General features: G+C 34.5%; 4 protein-coding genes and 1 non-coding gene across 5 annotated transcripts; 3 read left to right on the top strand and 2 right to left on the bottom strand.

Annotated features, from left to right (window-relative positions):
• The first annotated feature begins 18 nt into the window (after positions 1 to 18).
• LOC132605478 (IQ domain-containing protein IQM6-like) lies at positions 19 to 4146 on the top strand. Its single transcript, XM_060318616.1, has 8 exons — positions 19 to 948; positions 1023 to 1137; positions 1230 to 1295; positions 1384 to 1472; positions 1568 to 1655; positions 2069 to 2308; positions 2407 to 2508; positions 3201 to 4146. The coding sequence occupies exons 1-8, from the start codon at positions 374 to 376 to the stop codon at positions 3927 to 3929; spliced, it is 2004 nt and encodes a 667-aa protein (XP_060174599.1). The 5' UTR covers positions 19 to 373; the 3' UTR covers positions 3930 to 4146.
• Positions 4147 to 5008: 862 nt separating this feature from the next.
• Positions 5009 to 7163, top strand: LOC132607365 (small ribosomal subunit protein eS28-like). The gene is made up of 2 exons (XM_060321298.1): positions 5009 to 5146; positions 6755 to 7163. Exon 2 carries the CDS (start codon positions 6756 to 6758, stop codon positions 6951 to 6953), a length of 198 nt encoding a protein of 65 aa, XP_060177281.1. The 5' UTR covers positions 5009 to 5146; position 6755; the 3' UTR covers positions 6954 to 7163.
• Positions 7164 to 12376: 5213 nt separating this feature from the next.
• Positions 12377 to 13369, top strand: LOC132608335 (ethylene-responsive transcription factor ERN1-like). The gene has a single exon (XM_060322369.1). The coding sequence runs from the start codon at positions 12377 to 12379 to the stop codon at positions 13367 to 13369; it is 993 nt and encodes a 330-aa protein (XP_060178352.1).
• Positions 13370 to 13751: 382 nt separating this feature from the next.
• On the bottom strand, positions 13752 to 13823 carry TRNAM-CAU (transfer RNA methionine (anticodon CAU)). The gene has a single exon. It is a non-coding gene; the product is annotated as a tRNA-Met (tRNA).
• A 642-nt stretch (positions 13824 to 14465) lies between these two features.
• LOC132607364 (eukaryotic translation initiation factor NCBP) lies at positions 14466 to 19983 on the bottom strand. Its single transcript, XM_060321297.1, has 6 exons — positions 19715 to 19983; positions 17578 to 17673; positions 17391 to 17495; positions 17199 to 17276; positions 14903 to 15022; positions 14466 to 14813 (listed from the first exon to the last, which is right to left on the bottom strand). Exons 1-6 carry the CDS (start codon positions 19850 to 19852, stop codon positions 14682 to 14684), a joined length of 669 nt encoding a protein of 222 aa, XP_060177280.1. The 5' UTR covers positions 19853 to 19983; the 3' UTR covers positions 14466 to 14681.
• Positions 19984 to 20287: the final 304 nt, after the last annotated feature.

Genomic DNA, 20287 nt, shown 5'->3' with positions numbered 1-20287 from the left:
TGAATCCAATCTTGTAAGCCAAATTCAAAACCTTCTTCTGTCTCGACGTGATTAGCTTTTTCTTTTGTTCATTACACCTAAATGAGGAGGTTGACATAACATATCAGATTTGTGGGTTTGTTTCACTCTAAGTTGGGTTCTAACATCTTTTGCAAATTGTAATGGCATACCCTTTAGGCTTTCCTCTTATTCTCTTTCTCTTTCGAGGTTATGCATACTCTATGTTTCTTTGGTAATGTTGCTCTCTTTAGGCTATTATCTGGAATCAAGTTGAGCATCTGGCTCGGGGTCTATTGTAGTTTTTCTGATATACCAAGTACATAGAGTAGTGGGGTAATTTTATTTTTATTAGCATTGATGAAATTAATGTCTGATGCATTATCTTTACTTTTGCAGAATTAATTTCTTTTTCTTGTTTTCTGGGAATTTCAATCAGTGTAGGACATCCCATAAATTTTTTGACAGTGAGATGGGAATAACATATTCATGTCCTTTTGCCAATTTTGACGATTCAGATAGTAAATTCGAGTCTTATTTAGTGAGAACTCTAAGTTTTGGAAGTGATGGTACACGGAGTACGTTACCGCCTATTAATTCCAACAATGACCAAAATCCCCAGCAGTCAAAAATGCAGAAGTCTCACAGTTCTGGGAAAATGATGCTTGAAGGAACTCTTAGCTATAAAAGGAGAGAATTAGAGGCCAGGATCGGGCTGATGTCTCCTGCTTTTGATAAGGAGGATAAGACGATGAGTCGATCAGACAGTCTTACGAGCAGTGAAGATATTTCTGAAAAAACGCATAGCATGCCTGATGAAAATACTAAATTGATTCCATTAGTACGTGAGAAACAAAGAGATGAGGCTGCAGTAAAGTTGCAGAAGACTTACAAAAGTTTTCGTACTCGAAGACGACTAGCGGATTGTGCTATTCTGGTTGAGCAGAGATGGTATAGTAGTCTAAACATTATTTCTTGCCTTAATGTATATTCTATTTGTTCTTGATTTTGAGTGTAATTTACAGGTGGAAGGTTTTAGATTCCGTTGAACTCAAGCATAGTTCTGTATCATTCTTTGACATTCAGAAACCCCAAACTGCTTTTTCTCGTTGGTCAAGAGCTTTAACAAGAGCTGCTAAGGTACGGGTAGATTTGATTTTACTATTTACAAACTCCATTTCAGAATCCTTATTTAAGTTGTGCTATAATTAGGACTTTATCTGTGTTGGTAGGTCGGTAAAGGTCTGTCAAAAGATGAAAAGGCTTGTAAGCTTGCTTTACAGCATTGGCTTGAAGCAGTAAGTACAGTTTCCCCACACAGTTTACATAACAATGTCATGAATTCTCTTTTTTATGAGACTTTCGTTGATTTGAATGTGAAAACAGATTGATCCTCGACATCGCTATGGCCATAATCTTCAATTTTATTACACCAAGTGGCTCCAAGCTGACAGTAAACAACCTTTCTTCTATTGGTGAGATTTTCTTGGATCAGCAAGTAATTCAAACTAACAACTTGACTCCAATTTCAACTTCACTAAATTAGACGTTTTACTATCTAATGTTGCAGGCTGGACATAGGTGAAGGTAAAGAAGTAAATCTTGAGAAGTGCCCTAGATCAAAACTTCATCAACAATGCATCAAGTATCTTGGTCCGGTGAGTTTTGTCTTCTTTCTGTAGGGCATAAAGTTTATCATGTGACCAAAAAAGGTGTTCAAATCTACGCTTGTTTATCCATTTATGATATTTATGCAAGGATCCGCAAATGGATTTTTTAGATTCAATTTTGAAAATTGTAACCAAAAACATAAGTTGTGCATAATGGATATTAGATACTAGTGATGGTTCAACTAATGGCTTTTTGTTCAGTTCTGAGAGTGTATTATTTGATATGAGTAATGCTACTTTACATCTGATGTGTGGAAACGTTAAATGTTTAACTTTCTTTGTAAAATTTAGAAACAAGTATTTGCACTTCTGAGGAGATTATAATTCTTCAACTGCATGAAGTAAGAAGAAATGTCAAGAATACATGGTTAATGCAACTCACCGGTTATAAATAATTACAGGTAGAGAGGGAGGCATATGAAGTTGTAATTGTGGGTGGAAAATTCATCTACAAGCAGAGCGGGAGGCTTCTTGATACGATGGGAGGACCAGAAGAAGCCAAGTGGATCTTTGTTCTAAGCGTGTCGAAGGACTTGTACATTGGGATGAAGCAAAAAGGAACTTTTCAGCATTCAAGTTTCTTAGCTGGTGGAGCCACATTATCTGCAGGAAGATTAGTGATAGAAGATGGTATTCTAAAGGTAACAGATCCAGTAAAATGTTATAGTTTTGCCAAACTCGCAACAACTTTTTTTCTTGAAGTTGGTTTTAATGAATATAACCTTTTCATGTAATCTAGGCTGTCTGGCCACACAGTGGACATTATCTCCCTACAAGGGAGAATTTTGAAGAATTTATGACATATCTTGAGCAACACAACATTGATGTCACTATTATTCAGGTAGCACACATCATTTCTCTTCTTCCCTTTCCCCTAGACAGGATGCAACATTCCTCTTAAATGATCAAAACTTAAGTAGGCGTTTGGACATGAGCTTGAAGTCATGATTTGAAATTATTGATATGGGTGAAGGTTGATTTGAAAGTTGTAATGTGTTTGGTCATAAGTTTTGCAAACAAAGATTTGAAATCAAATTGTACCCTCCCCCTAACTTAGCGATGAACAATGGATTTCTTGCAGTAGCACCAACTGATTTTTGGTTGTGTTTTATGGAGGGGGGAAAGTGGGAGTTGGGTAATTACTTTTGTAATAAAGATGGGTCTTTTTTCCCACAATCTAAAATTATGGTCCAAGTTTTAAATTTTAGAAAATTTGGAATCACAAATCCGAAGTTGAAATTCTACCTTTGAGGTGAATTTGGGATTTGAAATCAGAACTTCAAGCAAACACAAATTTGAAATCACATGTCCAAACGACACCCTTAGAAGCAAAGACACACTGTATAATCACAATAGAAGTTTTTCTTTCAAACGAAGTTTAGTGTTTGGGACTGGCATTAGCATAAGAGCTTTTGTCCAAGAAAAGCAACCGTCAAGCTAATTAGAAAGTCTTCATGCAAATAACAACTCGGTTGCAACACTTATCACATTTATTATCTAAGTATATAAATTTCTCCTCTTTTTTTGTTGCAGAAATATCCAAGTGATGGGGAGGAAGGACCCTTTATTAGGAAAGACGGTGGTTTTGGCCTTCGTAACAGCTTATCCGCACCAGATTTTAGCCAATCCAATGAAGAGAGCAACACCAAATGCTCAGACAAGAAGCAGACTGATTCTACTACAAAATATTGCAAGGATGCTGAAAATTCAGTTCCATTGTCAAGGCGATCCCCAGGATTACGACCCAAAATTGTAGTCCAAATACCACTCAGGGAAGACATGTTTGAGTTATTCTCAAAACCAGAGCCTTTGGATACTCCAGTAGATGGATATGAAACAGCGGAAGAATATTTATCAGATACAGAGCTTTCGGTTTCAAAGCAGAATTTATTTGATGATGAAACTAAAGAAGATTATGAAGAGACTATCCCTACAGAAAAGATAATGAAGAGAATAAATACACATAAGAGAACGAAGTCGTTCCAGCTAGCTCATCAATTATCTTGTAGATGGACAACGGGAGCTGGACCTCGGATCGGATGTATGAGGGACTATCCAACAGAGCTCCAATTTCGTGTTATAGATGAGGTGTATTTTTCTCCAAGAACTACATCTCTAACTCCACCGAAATCTGCTCGACCTCATACTCCTACCATCTTTTCTATAGAAGCAACTGAAGGCAGAAGACGTTATGGTTCTGAATCGGCGGTATTTTTTCAATCAGCCCCACTAGTAGAAGAGATGCGAAAATATTGTGATTAGTAGTTAGGAGAAACTAAATCATTCTTACAGTACTTCTTTCCTTTTTTTTTTTCCTGAAGTAGCAAAGTTTCTGCCCTTCAGTAGTTCTTTCAATTGAAAAGTAGCAACTTTATCATCATTTTTTTTCTTGATCATATTTGACAACTCCTATACATTTGTAAAGTAGGATACATTCATTCTTTTGTAGATACACATAAAAAAGATCAAATGAATTCTGTCAAAGTTCTTTATCAGCCAGAATTCTCCTCTATCTCTCTAGTGTTCATATGATTACTTGTTTTGTTTCACCTTTAAGAATTATAGAGACTTTGGAACATTTGAATATCTTGATTCAAATACTCTTATGTACAAAGTGTGGGAAATTGCAAATTTTGAGATGCATAGTTTGGTGAGATGGCTTTCTGCTAAAATTGCAAAATTATATATCAGAACTCTACCATTGTTCCAAAGGATGGAAACTTCCAACAATCTTTTTTTCCCCCTTTTTTTCTTTATTTAAGAAGACAAAAAAAGATTGTTGGAAGTTTCCATCCTTCGGAACAATGGTAGAGTTGCTCCTCCACCTAAGGGCGGAGCCACTTTGTCCGGGGGAGTCAATTGACACCTCTTCCCTAGAAAATTACATTGTAAATTATATTTTGACTCCTCATAGTGAAAGTCTTGTCTTGTCATTGCGGCTCTAGCATGCCTGCCTTTAGTAAATGATCCTTTTATTATATATATTTTTCTTGTAACTTATGGACCTTTTAGACCACAGTTTATGGATCTATCAAACGCAAAATCTTATGAGAAAATGTTAGACAACGGTCTAAAAATTTAAGCTACTACAGACGTTAGATTACAATCTAATATTTTGTCTATAAGGTTGAACAATATATGAGCAAACATTAGAAGCAAGCCTAATATTGTTCAAAAAGAACTAGTTTTTAAAGGGTTATATTTACGTTACTTTTAATATTTGAAATAAATAAAATATAAATAGTGCCCTAAAAAAGAACATTTGGTAAATCAGCCATCTCCCTTTCTAAAGAAAGAAACATATGGACATGTGGCCCAAGCCCAATTTATTCTTGTGGGCCGGGTAAACCATATAGCCCTTGAATACCTAATTTGCTAGTATAAATTAAACACCAAACCCAAACCTGTTCACCTCAAAGCCAACACTCCGCCGCTAACTCCCCAGCGAATTCAGCTTCGATTTTGACGCAATAAAAAATGTATGTTTCTCCTTTCACTAATTACACAATAATCGTTATCTTTTTTTTTTTTCCACATTGGTGCTTGTATAATAATAAGTTATATTTACTTGGTCATGTTCAATGCTGTGATATCATTAGTAATTTACTTGGTCATGTTCAATGTGGAATACTTTATTTGGATTGTTATTGAGGTTGTCTATGTGTGAGATTATTAGGTTGTCTATGTGTGAGATTATTAGGTTGTCTGGTTTTAGCAATGGGTGTATGAGATAATTGTGAAAAATTAAGTTGATTTTGATGGTGTAAAAGAATGTCTTTGTTACTTTTTTGTGGATTTGCCTGCTTGACTCAATTTTGGGGAATCATAATATGGCTGTTATACAAACCTGTATTTTGTTGTTTTTTTCTTATATACAATTTTAGTGTATCATGAAGAATCCACACAAAGTGCTCGCCCTGATTACCACTCTAGTAATAACTAGATTTTTATGTATCATGAAGAGTCCAGTACCCATTTAGGTGTGCTAAGGCAGTCTAAATCCATGTAGGCTGTAGCATAGTTAAAAGTTGCAAGTTTGATTGAAAGCAAGATTTTGCATGCCAATGTACTTATCATACGAATACAAGTAAACAGTTGTGTGATAAGCAAGTTAGCACTATTCTAAACCTGGTTGTGGTTCCGAAAGGTTCTGATGTATTTACAGCGGAATGCATCTTCATTTTCTTCTGTAACATCGTCTTTTTTTTGTCTTTCCTTTTTCTAATCTTCAGTTGTTAGGTTTTATTTTGTGAATAAATTCTAAGTTCAGATGAACTGGGAAGGGCTTTGGGTTGCAAATAGGGGAGAGCTACTGAATTATGGCTCTGAAATATCTACAGGTTTTCTGTGGGGTGCCCTGCAACTCTAAAGCCTTAAACAGCAAAAATGGCATCATAGTACGGATTTGTTGCAGTTCTACGTGGGTTTATGCTTCTGAAAGTGATTTTTGTTCTCTTTTTTGAGCCAATTTTTGCTTTTCAGAAGTTTCCGTCTTAAGACTGTTTCGTTCACAAATTCGCCTCCAAACGCCATTACATTTTTAAAATTTTGACTGTTCCTGCTCAAATAAACAAAGTAAACAGCTGTGTGTCCAACAGCAAAAAACAATCTTCTGTACTTCCATAAAAATCTCAGCCCTGTATCGCCGCTTTGTTAAATGATATTGATTTGTGAGAGCATGTTGAGGGAAAGTGGTTGCAGAAGCTGCGCTTCTTTGTTTTGATGTCTAGGGTTTTTTGTTAATGAGTATTTCTCTTTGAACTGGAAAATGTTTGTCTCCAATAGAGTCAAATGCGTTAGCTGTTACAGATTTTGGGAATCCTTAAAGTTAAAAGTTATTTGCTACTAATTTTTTTCTGAATTTCTAATGTCCAGGTTTTCTTTACTTTCATATATAGTCTGCGTCTTTGAACTAGAAAATGGTTGTTTGCAATTACATCTTATGCTTTAATACTATTGAACATGAAGGCTTAATTACTTAATTGGCTTTGGCATGAATTGTTGGCGATTTCTGCTGTTGCTCCATTCAGTTTTTTGTTATTTCCTCCAATCATTGCTTCTTACAAATATGTTTAATGCATCTCCAGAATGGAATCTGCAACCAAGCACGCCATTGTGGTGAAAGTGATGGGTCGTACCGGATCCAGAGGACAGGTGACTCAGGTCAGAGTCAAGTTTCTTGATGACCAGAACAGGTTTATCATGAGAAACGTCAAGGGACCAGTCAGAGAGGGAGATGTTCTAACACTGCTCGAGTCCGAGAGGGAAGCCAGGAGGTTGCGTTGAGCAATTAATTGTGGAGATGGTTTTGTTTACCTTGATACTGTGATGACTATTGTTAAGTGTTCTCCAATATTAAATGCTTGGTTTTATTTTCATGACTAGTGTGTACTAGCATATATTTAGATTGGTTGGGTGGTGCTTTTAACCATGAGGCTTGAGTAATTTTCTGTCTATTGCAAGTTATTATGGGGAAAATGTTGTGATTGCTGTCTAGCTTTTCTTATTGTTGATTCTATTCTTGGCTGTTTTGAACTTCATACGATGCTAGTATGTGCTGGTTGTATAACCCTTCTTTCAGTAACTTTTAGAGCCTGTTTGGATTAGCTGGAAAAAGGCGGCTTTTAAGCGTAAGTGCTTAAAGTACTTTTGAAGTGCTGAAAATTATTTTATAAATAAGCAGTGGATAAAAGTGCTTAAAGGGTTTTTAGAAGTACGTGTAATATTGGAATTAATAGAAAATATAAGGGAGGGTAAAGTTGTTGGTTAAATTAAAATGGCTTTTAAATCAAAAAAAAAAAGTTGGGGTTGAGTAATTTTTTGATTTTGGTTTATTTTAAGTATTTTTTAACTTAATTTAAGTTTTCTATTTTTGCTAAACTTTCAAATAAATTAAAAATGATTGATAAGCTGGTTTGATCAAATCAATTAAAAATCAACTTATAAGCCAATCCCAATGGGCTCTTACTAATTCTTTCTTTTGCTTATACCTCGGTGCCTTCATTCCCATGGTTTGAAACTTGAGAGTTGAGACTTTTATTTAAGGATGGAAGGGTTTTGTTCATTCCAATGCTTCCAGCATTCTTTACCCGAGGCAATAAATATTTTGAGTGTTTGTAGGCACTAGGCAGTGAATCATATGTCAGTATCCTTTTTGATAAGGTCATGTTCGAAAAGTTTTTCCTTACAATTTATTTATTGAGATGAACGTCCATTTTTTTCATGGATTAAAAGAAATACTGGTCTGTAAATTTGATGTAGTTTTTAGTGTTTTAAGTGACAAATTTATGATTAATCAGAGATATATGACGGAAACATGATAATAATGTAATCGTTAAGTTAAATGAAATAACAACGATAACTAAATAAAAATATCGTGTGGCATTAATCTAGATCATTTAATCTGGGATAAATCATATTGATAATGTTATTTTAATCAGTTTTTCTATTGATTGATTCTATAACTTTGAAGTTTCTTATGTTTTAATTCAGAATGAAATATTCTTAGTGTTCTAAAATAGTCCAAATATCGCATTGCAGATTGGAAATAAAGAAAACCTATTACTATTGCAAATTTAAAAGTGAGACAAGAAGGTTGCAAATAGCAAGACTGTAGATTGATGATGGTATATATATATATATATTCCAATCAATATTGTTTTTGGTAATGCTCAGAAGTTTTCAATTTTTATCCCTGCTTGGTTACAATGTTATATTAACTTTTTTTTTTTGTTAACAAAAGAAAAAACTAAAGGTCAAGATTTTAGGCAATTATTTAGCAAATGGACTAATGGTCAAGTGCGGTGGATTCGGTGAAATTCATAAACTTTAGTTTAAATCATGTATTTGTATTTAGATATCTTCTAGGTAGTGTAAAGATAAAATTTAAAACTCAATTACTGACATATGATATTATTATCTTAAATTTTAGAACTCATAAAATTTAAATTCGAACTTACTAAAATTGGTGCACTAATAAATTACAATGACACAACAAATGATACAACAGGACAGATACCATCAAGCGCTTAACCTAGTGAAAAATAGTACATGTTTAAGTTAGGCTTTTGATTTGGTTGAAACTTGAAAAAAAGATATCTTTTGAATTCGAAGTTGAAAAATGGTATTTGAAAGTTAAAATTGTGTTTGACATACATTTAATTTGAAAAAAACTTGAAGTTTTGTGAGCAGGAAAATTGGTTGAAACTTGAAAAAGAAGGTCTCTGTTAAAGTTGAAGTAAAAAAATAATATTTAAAAGTTGAAATTGTGTTTGACATGCATTTCACATGAAAAAAATGTTAAAGTTTTGTGAGCAGGAAAAAATTCACTTAAAAAACTAGTCAAATCACTTTTTCAAACTTGAAAAGCTCATTAACCCAAAATGATTTCAATATATAACCAAATAATATTTGATTTTTTTTTCTTTTGGAAAACAAGAAAAAGATTTTGATGTCCAAAAGGACCCTTAAGTATGAATAACTTGATTAAGGGAGGAAATTTTGGTAAAATTTAAAAGCATTAATTAATTATACTATTTAAATTAACTAAGTGATAATGATGGAACTAATTTAATTAGACAATGTAATCGTGCAAGCTGCTCTTGTTTCATCACCAAAAAAGAAAATGCTCTTTTTTGTTACAATAAAGATTCCATCGACCCTTTTGCCAAAAAACGCCAAATTTGCACTTTTGCTGTCAATAATCTATTACAATTTCAAAAGAAGGCCTTTTGTCCCTCACCCCAAAATTCAAGGGCTAAAAAGGAATATTCTCTCGAATTATTCGTCAATCTTCTTTAGCTAATTCCTTAAGATGATTATAAAGAGAAAAAAAAAGGCGATTATAAATTATAAGAGAAGATTAAACATCTTTTTCAAGTGTTGTCATTCCAAAATTTTAATTTAATTGAGCCATGATTGTACTAACGCAAACTATGCCCCTTTTGTATTAGCTCATCAAGGGATGTTACAAAATAGGTTATTATAATTGCCCATCAAAAGTGAAAATTTGGCATCCTTTGGCAAAGGATTATGATGGCTAATACCAAAGGGGCATATTTCCCAGTATGTATGATTACGGTTCAACTAAATTAAAAATCTTGGAATGACAATATTTGAAAATGATGTTTAATCTTCTCTAATATAATCGCCTTAATTATTTAGCTAATGAAGATTTACGAAGAATTCAAGAGAATATTCCTCTTTAGTCCTTGAATTTTTAGGAGAAAATGTCTACTTTTGAAATTGTACTCCCTCTGTTTCACATTAGTTGTCCTGTTTCGCTTTTCGAGAGCCGAATTGACTAATTTTCGGAGCTAAATTAGATTAGATCAATTCAATATTTTAGAATTATAATTTGAACATATAAAAACTACACGAAAAATACTATAAGTTGCAATTCTTCTCATATTAATGTGGTGAAAAAATATATCTCAAATTATTGATCAATGTTTCTATAGTTTGACTTTTAAAAAAAAAAAGTGAACAAGTAATATGAAACGGAGGGAATAATAGATTATGATAGCAAAAAGTGCAAATTTGGCGTTTCTTGGCCAAAGGATTGATGGTATCTTTGAATGTAACAAAAAAGAGAATTTTTGGGGTTGATGAAAAAATCTAATTTAAACAAAAATCTAATTAATTTAGTTCCATCGTTATCTCTTAGTTAATTTAAACAAATATTTAATTAAATCTAATCTGACCCCTTCCAACCCCCAACTACAAAATGTAAAAAATCTCTAAAACAACTTAATCTTGAAACTTTTTTTTTTTATTTGGATTATCTACAAGGCCTCAATTTTACCTTAGAAGGATTCCAAGGAGTAAGTTATTTTGCTCCTTTATCAAATCCAACTGTCTTAATTTTGAAAAATACCAATCAGCTATTCCAATTCTATATTTTCACCATTCAAATTTCAAGATACTACTGCAGCTCGAACTCATATGAACAGATAATACTTTTACATTTAACCAAAATGACCTCAGGTAGAGTCAAAATTTGAACTTCAAGAGTTATTGTGAGATACGACGTCGTTAATTGGGTTTTGAGATTTAATTTTTGTACTCATTTAGTAAATTTCTTAATATAAACATAGGATTTAAACTGAAATTATTGCATTCCGCCGATAGGTAACCTTCCAGTTCTGCCATAACCATTAGTCTATCAGCTAGCTAATTGCGCAAAATCTTCACCTTTTTTTGTGTTTCTTTTATTTGAAAAAAGAAGAAGAAGTTATTAACATTGTAACAAGCGGGGAAAAAAATGGAAAACTTTGGAACATTATAGAAAGTGTTGACTGGAATCTACTATCATTAATTCCTAGTCTTGCTATTTGCAACCTTCTTGTCTTTATCACCCTCTTTTAAAATTGTAGTAGTAATAAAGTATGATTGCCCAGCAAAAGTGAAACTTCGGCGTTTTTGGCTCAACTATATTAAAAATCTAGGGATGACAACACTTGAAAAAGATGTTTAATCTTATCTTATAAATTATAATCAACTTAAGGATTTAGCTAAATTTAGATTTAAGAATAATTCGATGAGAATATTCGACTTTAGTCCTTTAATTTTGAGGCGAGGGACAAAAAAGTCCTACTTTTGAAATTGTAATAGATTATGATTTCCAGCAAAAGTGCAAATTTGGCGTTTTCTGACAAAAGGATCAATGGAGTCTGATACAAATTCTGAAAAAAAAAATACTCCTATATGAGTTGAAGCAGAGACCTCTGGCTAATTTTGATGTTAACAAACATTGGAATCAAGCTACCAGAGAAAATGGTCTCCCACGAATAGTTACAATTTAAAGATAAGAAAATAATCCTACACAATTCTCTTGTAAGTATTGTATTTTACCAAATCTTTTGGAAAAAAGTCATGTAAAAAAAAACATTTATAATAAGTCATAAAATCGATCTCTCCTTACCACACTCATTAGTAAACATTTCAACAGAAAATGTGCCTTTGCAGACAAAATTTATAAGTAGTTAAAAATGACATCTAACTGAAAGCTAACTTCTCGACTTAATATGACATTCTTGGCATACTTCGCGGAATTTAAATTGTAAATAATATTATGATCAAGTGTTTATGATCATGTTAAAAGTTATAGCTGATAGCAAGGACGTAACTTTATTTCTTAATCAAGTCCATCAAGCAAGCACCGTGTTCGATCATAACTCGAACCCAGGCTATCCTGGGCCCTTCACTTATTCACTTTGGGTCTTGGCATATGCAAGATGTTGGCGTTACCCAAACAAAGAATCAATCAACTAAGGATTTTGATATTTTCAATATTCCCTTAAGAATGTATCCATGTCAACAAGAAATTGACTCAAACTTTTGGATGAAAGTCAACCCAACCGTAAAAAACAGTAAAAACATTGTTAAATCATTCACCAGAGTCACAAATACTGATTAAATTCAGAAGAAAAGGTCTACACAAAAGAAAGAGGAATGAGTCAAGTTGCATTATTAAAATCCTTTCCATTTGAAGATAAAAAAAAGAATCAGAATATATCACCTACTACAAAACAAACACAAGAAAACAACATAACATAAGACAGGAGCAAACTTTTGAATGATAGGTATCTCAGAACATAATATATATAAACAGCAAAAAGAACAAAGACATGTAAACAACTTTCTCAATAGTCCTACTACTAATTGTTTCTCCTATCACTTCTCTTTCTTTTGATTCAAAATTTGTTACAATGGAAATTAACTTCCAAAAACAACAGCAAACAGAACCAATTTCACTTAACAAAGCAACCAAATCCAAGGGGAGAAAAAGAAGCAAAGGTTCTAACCATTTTGTTGGTGTAAGACAAAGGCCTTCAGGAAAATGGGTAGCTGAGATTAAAGACACAACAAAAAAGATAAGAATGTGGCTTGGAACTTACGAAACTGGAGAGGAAGCTGCCCGTGCCTACGATCAAGCTGCTGTTCTTCTTCGTGGATCAAACACACGAACCAACTTTGTTGCTACTTGTGTTTCTCAAGATTCCCCTCTTGCTTCCCGGATTAGAAATCTTCTCAACGTCAAGAAAATCGCAAAGCAGAAAAGCCTGCATTGCTTAGCTGATTCCACAAGTAGTACTAACTCTGTTCAGAGTACTACTAGTGTGACAACTAGTCCAATTAGCACTTGTGATGATCCAATTTCTAGTGAAAAAGCACAAATGAGCTATTTTTATGAACCAGTACTTTCTACTGATCAAGAAATCATACAAGAAGGTCAACTGTTTGATAGTAACTTTGTTCAAAGTACTACTAATGTTACTACTCCAATTAGCAATTTTGATGATCCAATTTCTAGTGAAAATGCAAAAAGGAGCTACCTTTATGAAACAGTAATGTCTTGTGATCAAGAAATTATACAAGAAAGTCAACTGTTTGATGACAGTAACTTGTACAAGCCTGATTTAGACATAGGCACATCGCCGTCTCCAACGTCTTCTTGTTTCTCAAGTTCTTGTTTTTCGTCTTCACAGCCAGAATTATCGTGGGATTTTGAAGAAGGTTTCGAATTTGCTCTAGAATTGTTAGATATTCCAACCAAGACTGAGATGGGATTTTCAGAATTTGAGGTAATGAAAGTGGAAAGACAAATATCAGCATCACTTTATGCAGTGAATGGTGTTCAAGATTACATGGAAATTGTACATGATCCATATGAGTCTCTTTGGGATTATCATCCCCTTTAGTATTCTTGGTATTGTTAAAAATATCAAGGGTCTTTGTTACTACTATTACCTTTTGTTTTCCTGTTTTATTTTGTTTTCATTTTAGCAAATGTAGTTAAGACACTGATTGCCAAGCGCTAAAAACAAGGAGAAAATTTGAGAGACAGACTCTGTTTTGATATAGAATGAGTAAAATATGTTAAATAAGCATATCTCTTTATTATTGGTCCAAGCAATTCCTTCTGATATTTATAGAATAGCTTAGGAGCAAAAGCTAATGTTATCTCTTGTTTTCTTCTTTTATTAATTTATAACTGATTGCCAAGAGCTAAAACAATGAGAAAAAAGTTTTTTCTATAAAAAATGATGGCTGGGAGTGGAAGCTACTCTTTTTTCACTAAATTATCAGAGCCAGGTTTCGATCCTGGGACCTGTGGGTTATGGGCCCACCACGCTTCCGCTGCGCCACTCTGATGTGTTGATACTTTTTGGCATATCAAAATATAGTCCTTTGTCTGGAAGCTCCCGTACCGCGAATCTAATCTTATCCGGTATTCGCATCAACTCATACTAATTTATCAGGTTAAATTATAAATTAAGGTTTAATTATATATTAATTAATTATAGTTTAGTAATAAGAGTAGCGTGTAAAACACGTGTAAATACTTATATTGGGTTAGTGTAAACACCATGTGCAAGTAAATTTTTACCCTATGTCAACTTCCTCCGGAGCTGCTTCTGCGTTAATATGATATGAAAATTCCACTTAAAGAAGACAGTATCGTCAAAAACAGTTTATATTTTCTACCTTTAATCAATTTTAGTCCTGTTGTGAAACAGTTACAAACTTTTGCTTCGAAGTTTTGAAGTAATGCCACCTTAGTTATGCAACACCAGTCGTCGAAAACAATGTCTGCAAATACAAACACTGGAATTCCATATTACACGCATGTCGTTTATATGTAACTTTTTGTAATCGTACGAACTAGCATTATGTAGCGAATACTGCTACCTTAAAGTGGTGGTAACTAGATTAACATATTACTGGGAATAATTCATTGTCAATTATACTTGAGCTAATACTGCTAGTTTAAACTGGTGGTAACTAGTAACAAACTACTGGGAAACCCATTTGTCAATACTCAATAGAGTCAAGTGCATGCACTTTAGACGAACTACAGACAACTAAAAGATCAAAGTGTTGGTAATCTGAGATTTTGCCACGACTGGTAGCTCGTACAACATGCCATGAAAATCACTTGACCGAATACCAACCAAACTATGCAATCTCTCTTCTGAAAGTTTAACAGCAAAATAAGAGTTTAGCAACTATTTATGATCTTATCCAAGTATTGCGGTATGATGAGTTGTCGCGCAAGGAAGCATCATGGGCTTTGTATTCCATGACATAGCCAGCGGGAAGCTTCAAGTGTCGCTTGATTGAATCTCTCAATGCCATCACAGCCTACCAAAACCAAGATGATGTGAGCATGTTTACTTGTTTAGCCTAATATGGAATAAAGTGGTGTGGATTAAGGGATACAATTAGCATACCTGCTGATCTGATGCATTACGATTCCACACGCTCAATATGTCTTCATTGAAACGAATGCTTAAAACTGCACCACATATGTTGTCACCGTAATCGAGTTGATCACCTACCAAAGCCAGAACCTAGACAAGAAATCCATCAACATTTCATAAGTTCAAAGGAATTCAAACATCACCAGACAACCTGTGACCCTGATGTTATGCACATGATACACAACAGTGGGAGGCAATCGCTGATACGTGGCTGTCAATTCTTAGGGGGGAGGCCCATCAAAGTGGCTTACTATCGGGCCTTCAAGTGTCGCCTAGGCGTTGCACTCCAGTCTTGGTCTGGTGCACCCACCTTAAAATATTAATTGCTACAAAAGTGTGTATTCACCAAGACTTGGACAGGGTACCTGCTACCTCCCACCAACACAGGTACCGGGTAACTTTGTCCCTCAAGACTTGGACAGATGTGAAGAAATCACCTACAGTTGCCAAAATTTGCATCTGAAGTCACATTGATCTTATCTTAGCTGATGTCAAATTAACAATTTTTCTTTTTTGAGGATGCAGGGAGAATTTTATTACATTATTCAGATGTGCTGTAGTGATGAATGTGCTATTAACATATCATCCTCTTATCCTCCAAAAAGAAAATAATGATACAGAAAGTATCATAATTCTTCCTCTGGCAAAGCTTAGGAAACAAACATGATCATGAGGGTAGTCCGACAAATCATTTTAAAAGAGTTTACCAGATTAATGCTTACTTGTCTAGTGAAATTTCCCAAATTAATGTTGACCCCAACTGACACAGGATTGAGGAGTTGATTGATTAATTTAGTTTTAATAATTAGATATTTGGCAACAAAAACTTCAAACCTACCTTCCAACATCTGTTTGAGTAAATTTACAATTAGCAAATGTACACTCCAAGATGAGAATACTTCAAACAGACAACGTTTTCGTTAGCATTGTCAAAAGGGGAAAAAAAAAACACTTTTTCGTTAGCTACTGGGAATCTAAGGCAGCATGATGAAAAGACCAGCTGAGTAATTACTGACAAAAAAAGAGGAGAAACGTCAATGAAACAAGACATCTCTCAGGATAACAGATTAGTGGATATGGGGGTATTGTCAGAGATCATAAGGGTGATCTGATTGCTGCTTCTGCTACTCCTTTTGATATCTCCTCTAATAACAAGGTTGAAGCTTTAGCCTTCATACATGCTTAACTTGGTGTGTGGATAATGGTTTTAGCAGAATCGAGATCGAAGTTAATTCTGTGCTTCGTATGAACTGGGTGACCTACAATAGTAAGATTCCTTGGAACTTGTCCAACATTATTGAGGATACTAGATGGCGACTACGTTTAATGGATGGAAAAATGATCTCTCACTGCTTTAGGGAAGGTAACAGAGTAGCAGCCTCTCTTGCTAACCATGGCTTAACCTCAGACAGATAACTTGGCTCAATTCCTTCCATCACCTGCCTAGAGCTACTAACTGCTGTGTTTCTGCTTTACTTGAGCCGAGGGTCTATCAGAAACAGCCCCTCTACCTGTCAAGGTAGGGGTAAGGTCTGCATAAACTTACCCTCCCCAGACCCTACTTGTGGGATTACAGTGGGTATGTTGTTGTTAGCTGCCTAGAGCTACTAGAGGGAGTTCAGAATGGATAAACTTCAATACTCTTCATTCTGGATGAAAGCAAGCACAAACTCTATCACTGTAGATAGGACCTTGTATAGAATTAACCTTTTTGATGTTCCTTAATATAACTTCAAGTTTGGATGGATAGGCGGCTTCTCTTGTATGTAATTTGTTTTGTATATGATTCTGTGAGAAGCCTAGCTGACCATCTATAGTATAGATTGATGCAATCTTAAGATGTATGTGGAGGAAAGGTTAGGCCCCCACCTCCAATGTATTTCAGCTGGAGATTTATGAAAGGCCCAACCAGACTCGATGGAGCTGGCTGGTTTACTTGACAAAAGGTCTGGTCCGACCCTGACCCCCGCATAAATAAGCAGGGGCTTTTCCAATTCCCCCCTGGTGAGCTCTCTGATCAACTGCTCGTGCTTACTTATGGCAAGAAACCTATGTGAGATTGTTTGTTAAGTGGCATCTCATCATTCTTTGCATAAAAAGGAATAGAAGGTTGCTCTCTATTTTGGTAGTCATTTTTTATACTGTCTGAAGCTTACAATCCTACTTTCGTCGAGTTAAAAATTTGTTTCTCCACTTAATGGCTTTATAGCCATAATGATCCAGTTAAGTTGACAGAAAACAACAATCACTGAGACAGCTTGCTTACCAGGTCCTCCCAAAAGCGTCCAGAGACAGGTTTTTTAAAACGAATTATCCACTTCCCACCATTGCAATTAGCAGCATCCTTCAGAGACAAATATAATCAGGAAATTAACTTGGGTAAGAGATACATAGTTAAGGACTTCAACGAAATTGAGGAAGCAGTAAAGCAATAGTTAGCATGAGCACCAAAACTAACCTCCCATAATGGACGAATACCCTCCTTGAAAAGATGCAAATCAGTTGGGCTGGGCAATGTTGATGGACGAGCCAAGTGGCAGTAGCAAACCCAAAAACCTTCAACCTATGGATGATGAGCACAGAATTTATTAATGAGGCAATCAAATTCACGTATTGACAAAATGGCCAGAGATAAATTGACTTACAGTACTAAAATCAACAATTTTCTTTATATTATCCTCGTACGATGTTTGTGTTCGAACCCCAGGTGTCCGGCGGGTGTACCAGAAAACAAACTTGTTCTGATCATGACAATGAAGCTAAGTGAGTACCAGAAGCACAATTCACAAAAGAAAGCAAATGATGAAAAGTAAACATGGCTACAAAATAAATGTGCATATGGAACTAAAAAGTCGCGTCCCAAACATATATTTTTTTATAAAGAGTGGGAAAATAGTGCATGATAATAAGCTGCAAGCATATCCTAGTCTAAAATCTTCCAGGCCTGAGTGGTACTTACAATGATGAATATATTTGCGTTGCCATTTCCAAAAAAGAAAAGCAGAAATTTGGAGGCATGTCAGGAACTTGACCACCGATATAGGTGCTGATTGTTTAAACAATGGAGGTGCTAATAAAACGGAGAAGAAATGCAAGAATATTGAATCACAGGATCCTACAAGATTATCAGGCTCTACTATGGACTTTCAGTAAGTAAGCATCAATTGTATGGGACATATGATGCTCAAAGTTTGATACTCCATACTCATGTTCCCAGTTCCAACACCTGACGCTATTGTATTTACCAAATCTTTGGAGTATATAAGTATAAAGGTAAGATATTGATGCAGATTTCTCTCAGAAGCACTATGTCCAATCCTTATCACCCAAGGTCATTGATTTAGTTGTGCATATGTTTATACCTTATGTTGTATTTCCTTTCTCTAATAGGAAGTGGCTTACTAGTAGTTACTATGTTACACATTTAGTTATATCTCTGGTTCAAAAAGTATATGGACAAGTTTATTTCCTTGTATTAATGTAATGGGGGCCTATAACTCATACCTTCAATTGACTTGTTCGTTAACTTAAAATAACCTTTATTCACAACAGTGGTGTACAGGCTAACTTGTGTGCACCGGGGATATTCCACCGGGCACCTACTTTTTAATACTATTCATTCAACGTTCCTTATTTTAGTAGTACTATTTATTTATCGCGTAGTTTCTTATTCTTTCAATGTATATTATTATCTGTTGCTCTATTTGTTTCATATCTTGCTATTTCGCTGCGTTATTCTATTTTGAGCCGAGGGTCTATCGGAAATAGCCTCTCTACATCTAAAGGTAGGGGTAAGGTCTGCGTACACTCTACCCTCCCCAGACCCCACCTGTGAAATTACACTGGGTATGTTCTTGTTGTTGTTATTCAATAAAACGAAAGCAGTCACAAACTAAGGAGTTCAGCCCCATTGCATCAACAACCTAACAGAACAATGAGTATGAACAAAAGCATATAAATTTGAACTTGATGAACCTAGCACTAACATAAAATAAAACGAAAGCAGTCACACACTGAGGAGTTCAGAACCATTGCATCAACAACCTAACAGAACAATGAGTATGAACAAAAGCATATAACTTTGAACTTGATGAACCTAGCAATAACATAAAATAAAACAGAAAGCACTTTTTTTTAGAAATAGTCCCAAATTGAGCCAAACAACCTAACAAAAACAACAAGTATGAACAAAAGCATATAAAATTAATCTCCTAAACCTAAAATAATATAATAAAATCAAAACCATATTCAGTAAATAGCTGCACACTGCATCAAACAGCCTCTCTACCTTAGAACTAGATACAATAAAACAGAAAACATTATCAGTAAATAGCTGCAAATTGCATCAAACAACCTAACAAAACATAAGACCAAAAGCATGTAACATTTAAACTCGATAAACCTAAAAATTACGATATCTAACAAAATAGAAAACGTTTTTTCACAAATTGCATCAAGCCTAACAAAACAACGAGTATAAACAAAATCATACAAATTTAAACTAGATAAACCTAAATATAACAAAATAGCTGCAAATAGCATCAAACAACGTCAGTACGAACAAAAGCATGTAACATTTAAACTCGATAAACCTAAAAATTACGATATCTAACAAAATAGAAAACATTTTTCACAAATTGCATCAAACCTAACAAAATAGCTGCAAATAGCATCACATAACATAAGAAAACATACGAACAAAAGCATGTAACATTTAAACTTGACGAACATAAAAATGAAATAAAAATTGCAGAAATAGCACAAAAGATAAACAAGTGAAACCTTGAGAGGATGCAAGCCGGCTTTAAGGTCAAGAGCGATGCGTTCGCGATCCTCTACAGCAGTCAACGGATCGATATTTAGGGTTTGATTGTTCTTATTGTTATTATCCAATTCTCTCTTCTCTGCGGTCACTTCCATGTGTATATGGTGCTTTTCCGATCTCTGGAGGTTCGATAAGAGGGGTTTTCACAATGAAAATGAAGAAGGGATTTGTATATGGTTTTGCGGATCCCCTTCTTTCACAAACGAATCGGGTTTTCCCCACCCAATCGGGTCTACCCGGTACCAAACTACACATTTATTTATCATTAGAGACAAAAATGGTCCCATACGTTTGAGATAGTCCCTTAAGTTTGTCCTTAACAGTTTTGGTCCTTTAAGTTTATTAAAATTAACATTTTTAGTCTCCATCAAATACTTACCGAATTTTGTCATTTAGATTTGACGGGAACTATGAACAAAATAAGCAAGAACTCACATTTAGAGATATGTTCTTTTTTTCTGTATTTTTTCATTTTTTTAAATTTATTTCTAAAGCGTGATGCAGTCCTTTGAGGTTAATTTCTACTACTG

Source organism: Lycium barbarum, chromosome 8 (genome assembly GCF_019175385.1).
Source record: "Lycium barbarum isolate Lr01 chromosome 8, ASM1917538v2, whole genome shotgun sequence".
Classification (NCBI taxonomy): Eukaryota; Viridiplantae; Streptophyta; class Magnoliopsida; order Solanales; family Solanaceae; genus Lycium; species Lycium barbarum.
This window is presented reverse-complemented; position numbering and strand designations above follow the sequence as displayed.

Bases quoted from the DNA above. Each gene is read 5' to 3' on its own strand.
- LOC132605478 (XM_060318616.1), top strand. From the start codon at position 374: ATGCATTATCTTTACTTTTGCAGAATTAATTTCTTTTTCTTGTTTTCT. The intron at 1,138-1,229 runs GTACGGGTAGAT...CTGTGTTGGTAG, and splicing joins CTTTAACAAGAGCTGCTAAG to GTCGGTAAAGGTCTGTCAAA. The intron at 1,296-1,383 runs GTAAGTACAGTT...ATGTGAAAACAG, and splicing joins TACAGCATTGGCTTGAAGCA to ATTGATCCTCGACATCGCTA.
- LOC132607365 (XM_060321298.1), top strand. From the start codon at position 6,756: ATGGAATCTGCAACCAAGCACGCCATTGTGGTGAAAGTGATGGGTCGT.
- LOC132608335 (XM_060322369.1), top strand. From the start codon at position 12,377: ATGGAAATTAACTTCCAAAAACAACAGCAAACAGAACCAATTTCACTT.
- LOC132607364 (XM_060321297.1), bottom strand. From the start codon at position 19,852: ATGGAAGTGACCGCAGAGAAGAGAGAATTGGATAATAACAATAAGAAC. The intron at 17,496-17,577 runs GTAAGTCAATTT...CATCATCCATAG, and splicing joins AAATTGTTGATTTTAGTACT to GTTGAAGGTTTTTGGGTTTG. The intron at 17,277-17,390 runs GTTAGTTTTGGT...TTGTCTCTGAAG, and splicing joins GTATTCGTCCATTATGGGAG to GATGCTGCTAATTGCAATGG.